General features: G+C 38.2%; 1 protein-coding gene across 50 annotated transcripts in view; it reads left to right on the top strand.

Moving 5' to 3' along the window:
* SORBS2 (sorbin and SH3 domain containing 2) overlaps positions 1–13,070 on the top strand; it is a 135,473-nt gene that overhangs the window by 82,441 nt on the left and 39,962 nt on the right. For 31 of the 50 annotated variants that reach the window (XM_032444458.1, XM_032444471.1, XM_032444461.1 and 28 more), the window contains 6 exons: positions 794–1,267; positions 4,119–4,263; positions 6,212–6,387; positions 9,715–9,781; positions 10,626–10,670; positions 11,888–12,074. In XM_032444458.1, coding sequence (XP_032300349.1) covers positions 794–1,267; positions 4,119–4,263; positions 6,212–6,387; positions 9,715–9,781; positions 10,626–10,670; positions 11,888–12,074 — 1,094 coding nt within the window. Of the gene's footprint in view, positions 1–793; positions 1,268–4,118; positions 4,264–6,211; positions 6,388–7,056; positions 7,181–9,714; positions 9,782–10,625; positions 10,671–11,887; positions 12,075–13,070 lie in introns of those variants that run through there. The other 19 variants (XM_032444474.1, XM_032444475.1, XM_032444486.1 and 16 more) reach the window with 9 other exon arrangements.

Raw genomic sequence — 13,070 nt, 5'->3', positions numbered from 1 at the left:
TAGTTCTCTAACGTTGAAAAGGCAGCTATGCTTACACCTTATCCAGTAGGCTGACAGGGTGCTTCCAGAGTGCTTGGAAATTCTGAGGTCATCCAAACATTTTTATCAGTGAGGCAGTGGAGAAGATGTATTCAATCAAAAGAGGCAAAAATAAATACAAAGACAATCTTACAGGTCACACGAACATTCAATATTAGCACTTCTTTTTAGCTTGTGGTCCTGCCCATTTATACCTTAATATTAATTTCAAAATGATACCTGTCTTTTGACAAAAAAATAAAAATAAAAATAAAAATAAAAATAAAAATAAAAATAAAAATAAAAATAAAAATAAAAATAAAAATAAAAATAAAAATAAAAAATAAAAATAAAAATAAAAAGGAGCAACATTAATGGATTAAGGTTAATGGATTAATAGATTAAGATCAGACTTGCATATGCCTTCTTCGTTTTATAAACAAAAGGAAAATGATGTTCTTTAGTCTCATATTTTTTAATACTATTATTAATTATGGGATACATTATGGAATATACAGACTATTCAGCCCGAACACACTACAGTTTCTGGCATTGCTTCCAGTAGTATTTGATATATTAATTTCTTTAATGTTTTTGTACTTTAATGTAGAGCGTGGTTGATCTATTTCCTAATCCATGTGAATGTGAACTTCCTAGGGTTGCTGGAAAAACTTACGCTTTTGTAATTCTCCTACACGCAACAAGAGGCAAAGGGGAAAGTTTTTATTCATTTGGTAATCTGTTTTTTTCTTATTTTTTTTCCCTCAAATCTCAGCTTGGAAACCAGAAAGTAACTGCCCCTGTGATGGAGGTAAATGCTTCACAGACACACAGACAAACAGCAACAGAAGCTTCTCCACTGCCTCTTCCTCCTCCTGTGGTACCAGTTAACAGAGCCTCTTTCTCACCAGACAGTGGCACCCATCTAGTACCATATTCTTTGCCAACGCTTGATGATTTTTCACGCTTTTATAAAACCCCAGCCCTTTCACAGTTTTCATATAAATGCCCATTCCTAGCTTCTGAAAATACTATCCACAAGAACGAAACAGCCTCTGTAAGCACAGATTCTGCCATGAGTGAGTGCTCCTCCCGCACAATGAGTGAGTCCTCCACAGCCATTCTAGATGAGCTGCAGACTTGTAGCTATGATACTACTGACTGCTCTGAAACACCTTCCCCAACCTTGAGCCAGATGTCTGCTGTGTCAGATGGCACCACCTTAACCAACACTGCTGCCACTTCCAATGTAATTATCCTTCCTTTTTTCCTGCTCCATTTTGTTCACAGGTTGTCAAAGGGGAAAAGAATTCAAACTTGTCTGTTACCCCATTACATAAACAAGTATTCTCTTAAGTTTCCTGTGTTCACAGTCTGAAGTATGCTTTGTAACAGTTGTTTAAACAAATAATTTGCATAGCAATTTTGGTAATAGACAGGAAAATTGTATGAAATTGTTGCACATATATGTTATTGTCCAAGGTGCATCAAACATTTTACTTACAGGAAATGAGAGTAAATTCAATAAATATCCATTCCAAATGCACTAGAAGCAAGTGATCTGCAAATTTTGGATAAACATTTAAAGTACCATTAGCATTTTACAGGTTTGCAGCATCTTGGCTGCCACCATTTTTTGGCTTATAGCAGGATAGACGTTCCATTAGTATAACCTTACATTTGTAGTAAATATTGGCAATGCTTAACACATTTTTTTTTCTCCCAGACATGACCACTGACTGCATGAAGCTGTTTTTCCCTCCTCTAACTGACCTTTCCTTCTCTTAAGCACTGTTTCGTACAGGAGCAAACTTCAGAAACAAGTTCCTAGTATTCAAGTGTCCTGTTTCTTTTCTCTTAGCTAACTCAAGGAGAACAGCAGCATGCAATTACTGTTTATATGTATTTCCACTATTCTGTACCTTAGTACACTCAGATAGGGGTAGAGAGGATGTATGGAATTTTGATCAAATCCAGATCACTTTTCATTTGTTTTGAGATTATTTGCATGACCAAAATGAGTCAGAATACGGCTTTCATTTAGAGTGAGCTATTTGTTACTGAATTACAGACCTGAGAAATGTTCTGAGACCAAAGTTTTATGGTGTAACAACAGCATTTCAACTTTGTACAAACACTTCAGCATGCTGTCATTTTGCAGTCCAAATGTAGCACTTAAAATTCTGAAAAAGAACAGTGTATACATTTTTTATATTTCATGTTTTCTAAAATGCCGTTGAGCCCAAACATGCAGATAGAGTCCATGAGCAGCAGTCAGTTCAGTGAATGCTGTTTAAAAAATAGCATCAGGCATGTAAATGCCATGATTGTTAACATAGCATTAAAACTTAAAAATTTTAAGTGGAGTCAGTGATGTTAAAGTGCATGCTGTGCAGTTGTTGTAATCATAGGTACTATGATCACTATAGAGGGGTGTATGTAAACAAGGCATGGTCACCATAGGATTAGTTATGGAAAGCCTGGAACATCTGTATTTTCTTCTAACCTGCATCAAAAACAATCCCTATGTTTGTTTTGCCTGTAAGCCGAAGTGAACTGTCTTTTTCTTTTTATGAATAGTTTCCCTGTAGAGACATCTATTATGGCTTTGGCCACCACTTTCTATCTGAGATATGTCTAGGCAGGTGAAAATGTTTCACTATTAAATTTACAGATAGAATGGATGAGTCTCCCACCAAAGGATAATGATCCCTAAACAACCCAAAGGGCCCTGTAGAGGGATTAAACTACTGGCAAAGCAGACCTCTGAAGGCTAGATGGCTGTACATTTATCTATGAAATGAGAAGATGAGGGACAAGCTGGTGGCACATGCACACATGCTGCTAGTGGCTCTGCTCGTGTAATGATACTTGTACGATCTTCGTTCTCAAAGAAGACACTGATTCATTGCATAGATGGAAACCACTGAGAGAATAAAAGCAACATAGGGGTATGCCATCTATTAATGTGCCCACATAAGCTGGAATCATGCTTTCAGAAACACATCCAGTTTGAGGAGATTTGTTTGTTCCTGAGACCCTTAGTGAGGGCTCAGGCATAATGATTTTATAGCTGATTCTCCAAAAAGAAACATCATCGGTATGCACCTTAGGAGTTCGTATGATGCATGCATAGGGGCCAGAATTGGTTTCACTTGCATAGCTACTGGGAACTGAGATGTTTAAAAAATTCAAATCACTCATATCCAAAGCATGCATCAGTACAAGAGGTCATGAACCATTTCATTTTTAAATGCAATAATAATATGCCTTATAATATGGGATTTACTTACGCGTTGCTGTTCCTCTTTTACATTTACAGCATTCAAAGGGCCCCACTATGAATACTTACGTTTTAGTTCTTCTCTTTAGTTAAATTAAACTGAGCAGGTTATAGCTCTCCTGATTTTGTTCAGATTTAAAACAAAGATCTCCATGAAGAGATGTGATAGAAAGCTTTCCTCTCTTTTCTCTGCTCTCTAATTTCACTCCATGTGCTTTCTTGGTATCTCTGTTCTGATTCCTTCAAAGTTCCCCCTGCAAGTACTACAGCCCAGGTGCAGGGATTCCAAACTATTTTTTAAAGCTTTGGTTCACTCAGTTTAGCTACTTGTAATGAGACTTTTCCATTCAGTCTTCTCAGAAGTATCATTAATATCAACAGGGGTGGTACGTGTGGATCATGGGAACACGTCTGCTGGACTGAGCAATCTCTGGCAGGCAGCCTTTGTCACGTGATGAGAGTAATTTTTATTGCCATATCCATTTTATACTGATGTCAGACCTTGTTTGTGCAGTTCAGTTTTATTGCCTAGACTCTGCCCCATCTGCCACCTCCCATCATTAGCATGCTTCACAGGCTGCATATACAAGGAGTGAAGGGAGGAGGTACAAGGTGTGTATATATTCAAGTTGTATAAATGGAACGCATTCTGCTCTGCAGGTGATGAGTTTTGTATTTCAGAGAATGCAGATGCCATAATGGTACCTGACAAGTGGTAATTGTTGCGTGGATGACAGTCTTACATTACTTTTTGTTTGGGATGGCATTCAGAGGGCTTTGTGTGTCATTTAATGGGATATTGTTTTGTTTCTCTCAGGCTCAGATCACAGTGAATGGGAACTCTGGCACTGCTGCCAGCCCAGTGAGTCACTTTCAAAGGCCTTTTTCCCCTTCTTCAGCTTACTCTCCACCAGCTTCTCTCAATTCCAACCTTGTTATCATGCAGCATGGCAGGATGATGGGTAAGCCTTGCACAGAATGTTTGCTTTATATATTATGCAACATATTCCAATTTATTTGGCCAAAATTGCAAACAGTGGCAAAGGGCTTTGCATCTATAATGCAAGCATTGTCTATTCATCTCCTTAGGAAGTAAATGCAAAAGATAATAGAACTTACTGTTAGGTGTAATGGTTCCTGAACTCGAGTTACTTTTAAGTTTTATTACTCATCCTCCTTATGTTTATGAGAGTGACCTCTTACCACTTTTCCACTTGCTTTCCTGAGGAAAGGGGAGCAGATATAGAAACAGCTCAACCTGCAGAGCCTGTTTCCTTTTGCTCTCTTTAAGAAACCAAAGACCAGCTTTGCACATTGCTTCTCCCCACAACCTCTGTAAGTTTCAGTTGAAATACTGCCATCAAAGGGGGGGCTCTGAGCTTTTAAACACCTCAAGCCATCTCAATTTATAATTTACTTAGGTAATTTTGTAGGTCATTGTTCTGTTGTTGTTATTTTTTCCTTACACACTTGCATGATTAACCTCATAAAGGAGCTTTGCCAGTATAATCTAGTTTTGCCAGTACAGTCATTTAAATGCTTCTTTTTCTGTCAGAGTTTGCAGATTCAGATAAGAGTATACACATAAAACCATCTGATTATGATCCAGGAGTTTGCTTTTTTGTTGTGCATGTAGGGAAATTAGGTGGCAGTTCTGGCACTGAGATTTACAGCTTAGAGAAATGCTGCTATCTAGGTCTTAGTGATAGATGCAAAAAATTGCCCACATGGGTTTTTCCACATGCTCAAGTGCTACATTCTTTGATTGCTTCCAGTTTGTTGAGCTGTAAGGTGTATCAATATTGTCTTGGATATACCAGGACCATGTTTTCCCATGATTTTTACTCTTGTATGATGCTCAAGTTCTGTGTTCCACAGTAACAGTCTGATTTCATTCTCTGTGCTCATGTAAAAATCCCACTGATGGCCTCAGTTTGAGGCCGTATACAAAGAAGGATGGATCAAATCCCAAATGTTTTCTAAATTTAACATCATGCATTTTGGGAAAAAGGCCCAAATATTCAGACATGTGCCATGTGGAGTTGCCCCTCACCATATATGTGTAGCACTGGAGTATTTGCAGGACTTCAGGTTTAAGTAAACAGCTGAAACAGTCATGCCAAATCTCCACAGTAGCTATGGGCAAAACATCCAAATTAAAACTAGCATTTTCAGTCACCAGAGCTCCTTTCACTGATTTATATATTACCATTCAAATATTTTGCTTGAGAATAATCAAAAGATGTTAAATCAAAACCTTCACCAGTAGTGTCAGAATGTTTATTTTTACTCCTTCCATTCATTTTTCCTGCGGTAGACATGTCTTGCAGGCACTGTACCTGTGCTTGCGCAGTACAGGAAAACTCGCTTTGTCATAGCAGCTCACTGATTTACTGAAACATGCTGCCTGAAGGAGCAAGGCTCTTCTTCCTACACACAACAATTGTCATGTGATGCATCCCAGCAGTGAGATGGGTGGCTTTTTGGGCTTGGGGGTCTTTTTTGTTTGTTTTTGTTAAATGAATTACTCTCTCTGTATTTTAAAGAGAGATTGTAATAGTGGCATACTAGTTTATTTAATTTTAAAGGAAGATTTAGGGGAGAGAGGTAGGAATATTGCCAATGTCTGTGAACCACAAAAGTCTGAAGATTCACTGAAAATGAGTGCATCATCAGGTCGCTCTGAGTGCAATCTAATCTACTAAGATCAGAGCTAGATAGCCTAATGCATAAATAAGGTTATGATTCAGCCCCGGCTCAGGTGATCGCTTTACAAGGTGTTACATATGAATATGTTTCTCAAAATTATTGTCCATCTTTGCAAACCACAGTGAAACTGGGCGGCGTGTTATAACTGCCAAGTACAATTATTGTGTCGTTATACAATATTCTCTCATGTTATCCTTTCAGAGTCCACAGAGACATACTCGCAACATGTTCAGACCATTGGCAGCAGCAGCACCACCAGTACAATACCAATCTGTAAATCCTTAGAGGAAGAAAAAAAAATTACAGTCATTAAAGCTCCACATTATGCAGGGATTGGCCCAGTGGATGAATCTGGAATCCCTACAGCAATTAGAACGGTAGGAAATTCTGGGGAATCTGCGTATGAACTCATACAATGAATTGATTGTTGGTAATGGGTTTTTCACATTCTTCTACTCTTATATAATGTGGAATACTGTGTGCGCAATCAGGCAGCTCATGAATATAATATTGTGTGTTGACAGAAAAGGAAAATGCTGATGGGAACATAATTGGGCAACTTGGTGTTTCTGGTTTAATTAGAACTAATCAAAATTTTGTCTCTCTTCTCTTGTATTCCTCCCTTTTGGAGATGTGAAATAATTGTAGTTGCTTTGTTTCTCTTAAAATAAATGTATATGTATTTATGCATGTGTACAAGTATACATGTGTATCTGTGTATGTATACACATATAAATCTCACACTCCTTCATTCTGGGGAGCAGTGGTTCACACTTGATCAGTGTAGTGTAGTTTAATTTGGTCAGTAATCTAAGTGAGTAGTATTTCTGTAGATGTGCAATATATGATTGCTGTGTCCCTAGATGACGTGGAGACGAATAGTGTGGAAACCCCTTTATTGAGACTAGCCCAGTTCCGATCATCTGCCACCAGTCCCTGGCTTGAGTGGCCTGGGATGTCAGACTGAAAAGGTTTGTTTTCCCTCCGCTGAAGCATTCTTTCCACTCTGCTGTCAGGGCAGCCTCTTCTGGCTGGTCCAGAGAGCACAGTGGCAGCTGTGCTGGGTCTGTAGAGGAAGTGCTTACTGGCCTTCCCTGCTGGAAGCCGTGCTGTGCAAGACGGAGTGTAAGAAGAGTGGGAGCCAGGATGAAAGCAGCAGAGCCCTTGCAGGTGAAGTCTTTTGAGGTGCAAGGATGTAGCAGCTGTTGGATGTATCCTCTCTGCCACTGCTGACTTATGGGGCTGTGTTGTAATTGCCAGGAATTGCTTCAGTGGATTGAAAAATTAGGGGGAAGAGCAGGAACTGATGGAAAAAAGCAATAGGAGAAATTCAGAATGAGTGGTAAGATGGGGACAATTTTGTTAAGAATGGGGGGAAACTCTGGCATTTCTTTATTTTTGACTTAGAAAGGAATACAGTCAAGCTTTTAAAAATGAATCAATTTCTTTGCATCAGTGTTCTAGCTTCCTACCCCTTCTTTAAGTACAAGTGTCCCTTTGTTGCACACAGGAGAAAGTTTTTATTTTTGTCCTTTATTTTTTAATAGCAGATCGGTCTAATAGTGTGCATATTAGTTATATAAGGGTATAACAGAAATCCCCCTCAAGTATGCTTAACAGTGTTGGCAATCTGCCATCCTATATTTAACTTTCAGATTGGTCTGCTTCTCTGAGATACTCTCCTGAAAATATAATGTGATTTGAATTATGGTATTTCTCAGCTTGATTTGCTCTTCATTTCTGATTGTTTCAATTTAAAATTGTCTTGAGTCTTTTTAAGCTTTGAATTATAAAGCTGGTTCTGATGATGAGACATGAGTTAAAAGATTATGCCAGCTTGTGTGAGTGAGTGTGTCTGTCTCGTATGTCACTTTGTGTCCTTACTCTGCCTCTTTAAGACTTGGCTGGAAGTGAGGCAGTTTCAACATATTGATTTGAGATTACCTTTTAAATGTATACAGCTGTATTTGAACCCAATGTACTCCAGTCATGTGAGAACAAAGGTGATAGACTTGTCAGCAAAAGGCTCAGATATGCTGCACCTTGACATGCTGCAGAAGTGCAGTACTATGCAGAAACATGCAAAAGCGCTGTAACTGCACTTCCTGGGAACAGAAGGTAGGGTGTAGCTCCTGCTTTCTCTCCAGTGTCAGTGGTCAATCCAAACAGGAATCTTCTCCTAGAAGATTCAGACTTACAACATCAGAAGGGAAAAAACTTTCTAATTCATTGAGCTTATGGTTGCACACTGTGTTAAAAAGTTTCTCTTTTTCCTCCTGTATGAAAACAGCAATACTGTATGTAAAAAGCAGTAAATGGAAATTCAGAGGTTATAGATAACATATATATTATGCTCCCAAATATGATGCTATAGTTAGAAGCAAAAAAGAAGCTTGTAAATAAGAATCTTGGAGTATCTTGACTCCCGATTTCAATGTGCTGTTCTCCTGCAAGTCTGTCTTTCCTCTTGGAATATAGTTAGTGACAGCTGCTTAGCCAAGGAAAGCAGAGATGTTTTCTTCACTTTATATTCCTACAAACACTTGGTCCAAAGGTTCTGAAAAGGGAAGGGCTGCTGTACAGCTCTCCCATCCCGTGGCAGCATGTTACCTCTGCACTACTCTAGCTCCTGTCAGCTCCAGCAAGTGCAAGAAACCTGAAAACTCAGATTCTTAAGTTCTGCCACTGTGCCAAGCCCTGCCCCAAAGGTGATGGCATTCCAAGGCATTAAAAATGAAGTCTTTGGAAAAGAGAGCAAAATACTTAGAAAAACATTCAGTTAAATGGCAGGATTAGACTTCACCGCTGACAGGATCCTAGGAAAGAGAAAATAATATCTCAGAAAGTGAGTGACTATCCAAAAAGAATTGCTTTGCTAATTTCTACCAAAATTAGTCCATACTCTGAAAAGACAGAATGAAAAATAAATGAAGTCCAGTCATATATTTTGTCTGTAGTTAGTGATGTAGCACTTCAGCTAGGAAAAGAAAGTACCCCACTCAGAAGGTCTACCGAAAGTCATAAATGCCTCCTTTAATCACTACTTTCTGATGAATTATTTGAATACTGAAGTGATTGTGGAGTCTCCTGGGTACCAATTGCAGATACCTATTAGGTCCTCTTCATGCTATTTGGCTGATTGTTCATTCACATGTGGTGATAACGTGTTTTCAACCTTTAATTGCAACAGCTGTAATATATGCAAAGCAGGACAGCATCTGAATTACTTGGTAGCCTGTGAATACTGCTAATTCCTCAAACAAAGGTTGGCATGTAGGGTTAGAGAATATGAATTAAGCATGTGTGATTTAAAAATAATTTATTCTATTCCTCAGCTAATCCCATCTGGTTTATAACATAAAGCCAAATCACTGGCTGATGCTGTGAACCCCAGAATCTGGGGTGGGGGTGATGGGATTGAAAAGATCAAACATCATAAAAGGTATTGGGAGAGATGCTTCTGTGTCTGCATGGCAGCTTTTCCACACCTGCTCCCTGTGTGGAACCTCCAGTGAATGTGTGGAACAACTGACAAATTAGGAGAGCCTTGCAAAGAGATACAGGCACATCTTTGGGAACGAAGAATGATAAACCTAAATCAGTGTCCAGAGTAACATTAAATGTCTGATCTGTCCACGTAGATATTTTTATTTCTTTGTTATTTTTAATTCCTTGTTAATTGTTAAAAACTGTATTTTATTTAGACAGTTGACAGGCCAAAGGATTGGTACAAGACAATGTTCAAGCAAATCCATATGGTACATAAGCCTGGTAAGTATGCTGTTGTCTTGGCTGTGTACTTGTCAGTAGTATCAAAAAATACACTTTTCTGCATTTTGATTAGCTGCCATATGAAAATGCAAATGTTCACCAAGTGTGAGACAATGAATCAAATTAAATGTCTCAACTGAATGGCAGATTTTGATGCAGGGAGATATTTCCCTCTGCTAGAGGATGTCTACTTATATTGGGTTTATCTTTTTTTACTGAAAATAAAATAAAAATAAAAGTGATTAAAGAAATCATGGAGCCAATGTGATTGTTGTCACCATGGAACTCAGTGAAGCAATCTTCATCTCTGGAGTGAGGGATGAGAGATTGGCTACTGGAATTCCATTGCCATACCAGCTTATTTTTGGAGAGCTTGTGTGTTAGAACAATGCAGGCTGTTTTGAGGATACATTTTCTCTTTGAGTTACTTTTTTTTTTTTCCCATATAATGTGTTATTTGCTTTACTGAAACAGAGCTTTGGTGATATTTATAGCTTTAGAGTTGACTTCTTTTATCACAATTATCACCAAGGAACAGCATAAACCAGAGTCACACAGACCCTCATGAAGGAAGAGACCTTATTCTCCTGAGGTGGGGCCTGTATTTAGCATAGTAAAACAGATTGTTAGTGGGAGAATAAGAAATGTAAGCAAGACAATTATGGCTTTTTAAATCTGTCCTGAATGTCAGTCACATGAAAACAGAAAACACCTACATAAGAAAAAGAAATACAGTCCTTGATTGCCTGCTAATCTTCTGTTTGTGTTTCCAAAAAGAAAGCTGTGTTGCTGTGATAAACAAGCACATACTGCATTACTGTAACATGTATATTTCTCTTTGTAGATGACGACACAGACATGTATAATACTGCATATTCATACAGTACTGGTAGGAATTATTCCCTCACTTCAAAACAGCTCTGTTGTCAATGTCAGCAAGTAACAGGAATAATTAACTATTTGTGCTTGCTTTTTTTAATAAACACTTTTTATTGTCTTTTTATCATCATGCTTGATCTTGGTTGATGGTTTTTTTTTTATGCCTTTTTTCCCAAATGAAACTAAGTTTAATTTTGGTTTCATTCTTGTTAATGTATTACAGCTGTGGGCCTGTATTACTGCAGATGGGATACATTGTAATACCGTAGTTTCTGATTACACTGCATTTATTTTCGCTTGTGAGTGTAAGCAACACAGCCTTTCCTAATCAAAATGAGGAGAGACCTCCTGTGTGAAAGTACAAATACTAATTACATATACAGGAAGACTTAAAATATGCACTGAGTGCCTGATAAAGATACTTCTCTTTTCTGACCACGTTCGTTTTTACTATAGGCACTGATGGTGGTGGTGCTTAACTGCAAGAAAGACATATAAAGACATATGCATCTAATAGATATGTAATTGCTGTGTCTTTCAGAAGATGATAACTATGTGGTAAAATTACTTAATAGAACCAAAAGAGGAAGTGTGAATATACTATCTGCAGAAAACCATAGTGCCTTGTGAATAAACGCTTTCATTTCAATGTCTGCGTTGCATTCAGTGTACTCTCACACAGCCTGTTTGTGTAATATGGAGAGTATTTGTGTGTGTAAGCTGTTCAAGATCTGTTCATACACTTATGATCCTATTCAAGATACATGGCTGCATGATTGTCCCAAACTAACTGTAATTATTCAGACTATGTAATAGTTGTCCATTTCCTGCCTTTCCTCCTCAATCTGGATGTATGAAGACAGAGCGAGGATGAGCCCTGGGGTTAATAACAGGTTGCCATTAACAGCCCTGATAGATACATACAGCCATTAACTTCTCCCTCCCCTTCAAAAACAAATAATAATTAATTAATTTCAACTTTACTCCAGTTCTCCTGTGTGTTTATAGTTTTACATACAAATATTTGAAAAGCATTACCATGGATTTCATAGTATTTAGCAATATACTTTATAAAAACAAATACAGATAGATGTTTTTGAAAAATACATTTACACATATTTGCAACCTTGCAGCTTTATTAACTGCAGATTAGTGTAGCATTCCATGCCTTATTTTATTCAAATTCTTTCTCACATTGCGACTATTTCTCTTTTTGCTTTATATTAGGTGGCTACAGTCCATCCTTTTCTGCTCAGGCACACCCAGCTGCAAAGACACAAACATACAGACCGTTGTCTAAAAGTGCTTCTGACAGCAGCTCTGATGCCTTTAAGGTCTCATCTCCTTTGCCACCCCCACATGTGCCACCCCCAGTACCACCACATCGTCTGCGAGAAAGATCTATACCAGAAAAGTAAGTCATTGTGTTTTCAAAAGCTCTTCTTGGTATGTACGTGCATTAATCCAATTTTAAGATAATGGTAAAGGAAAAAATAGCAGATATAGACCAATGTGACAATAAGGGCTAAAAATTAAGGCTATGGTTACAGCTTTTTGTAAAATTTGCATGTAGTGGCAATACAAAAGGTAATCCAACAGATGAAGATCATATTGCTGAATGATCTTCTTGATTTTGACTCCTCCTGTTGTTGAAGACAGGTTTTCAAGAGCAGAGGATATGGGTCAGTGATGGACTGCCTCCCAGAGGCCAAGAGATTTGAATCTTGTTAGCAAGTCATACAGAAGCATAGGTTTTGTTAGCAAGACACTAAAACGTACATCTGCTTAGCCTCGATCTCTGAGGTTCTGTGAGGCATCAACCTGGTCTAGACCAAATGCTTTGGTCGCAGAAGCTGAGGCCTGTTACAGTTGCTTTTGTCAAGCTTGAAATTAACTGCTTCAGCACTTAATTTGGATGTTCAGCTCCTTTTTAAATCTCCTACATTATAAGACAGACATTGGAAATCTAAGGTCTCCAGGCCAAGGGATGCCAAACACGTCAGTTATGCTTTGCCTGCTGCTGGCAGATATAGCTTGCCAATCTTCTCCTGCCATTGGGAGTTTCTTTAATTGCCTATAAAGTATGAGCATTTAAAATCTCATATAAGAGGCTTAGGTCTAAACGTATCACACTTTTATAGCTGGGAGACAAGATGTGGCTCCCAGTAACAGTTGGGCTCAAAAATACAGTCCATAAGGGATTAAAGGCTAAACGTGGTAAATGAAAGTGAATTGAGTGTGAACCAGAATTTCAGTGGCATTCTTTTTTCTTCAAAGTGACTTGAAATACATTGCAAATTGATTTCCATTTTCCTATTCTCAAAAAAGACAATGTTTTCTGCTCTGGAACTGTAATTTTTCCTCAGTGAACATGCACAGTAAAAAGCCATGTTTGGAACCACTACCCTTA

This window comes from Coturnix japonica, chromosome 4 (genome assembly GCF_001577835.2).
Source record: "Coturnix japonica isolate 7356 chromosome 4, Coturnix japonica 2.1, whole genome shotgun sequence".
In the NCBI taxonomy this organism is placed as follows: Eukaryota; Metazoa; Chordata; class Aves; order Galliformes; family Phasianidae; genus Coturnix; species Coturnix japonica.
This window is presented reverse-complemented; position numbering and strand designations above follow the sequence as displayed.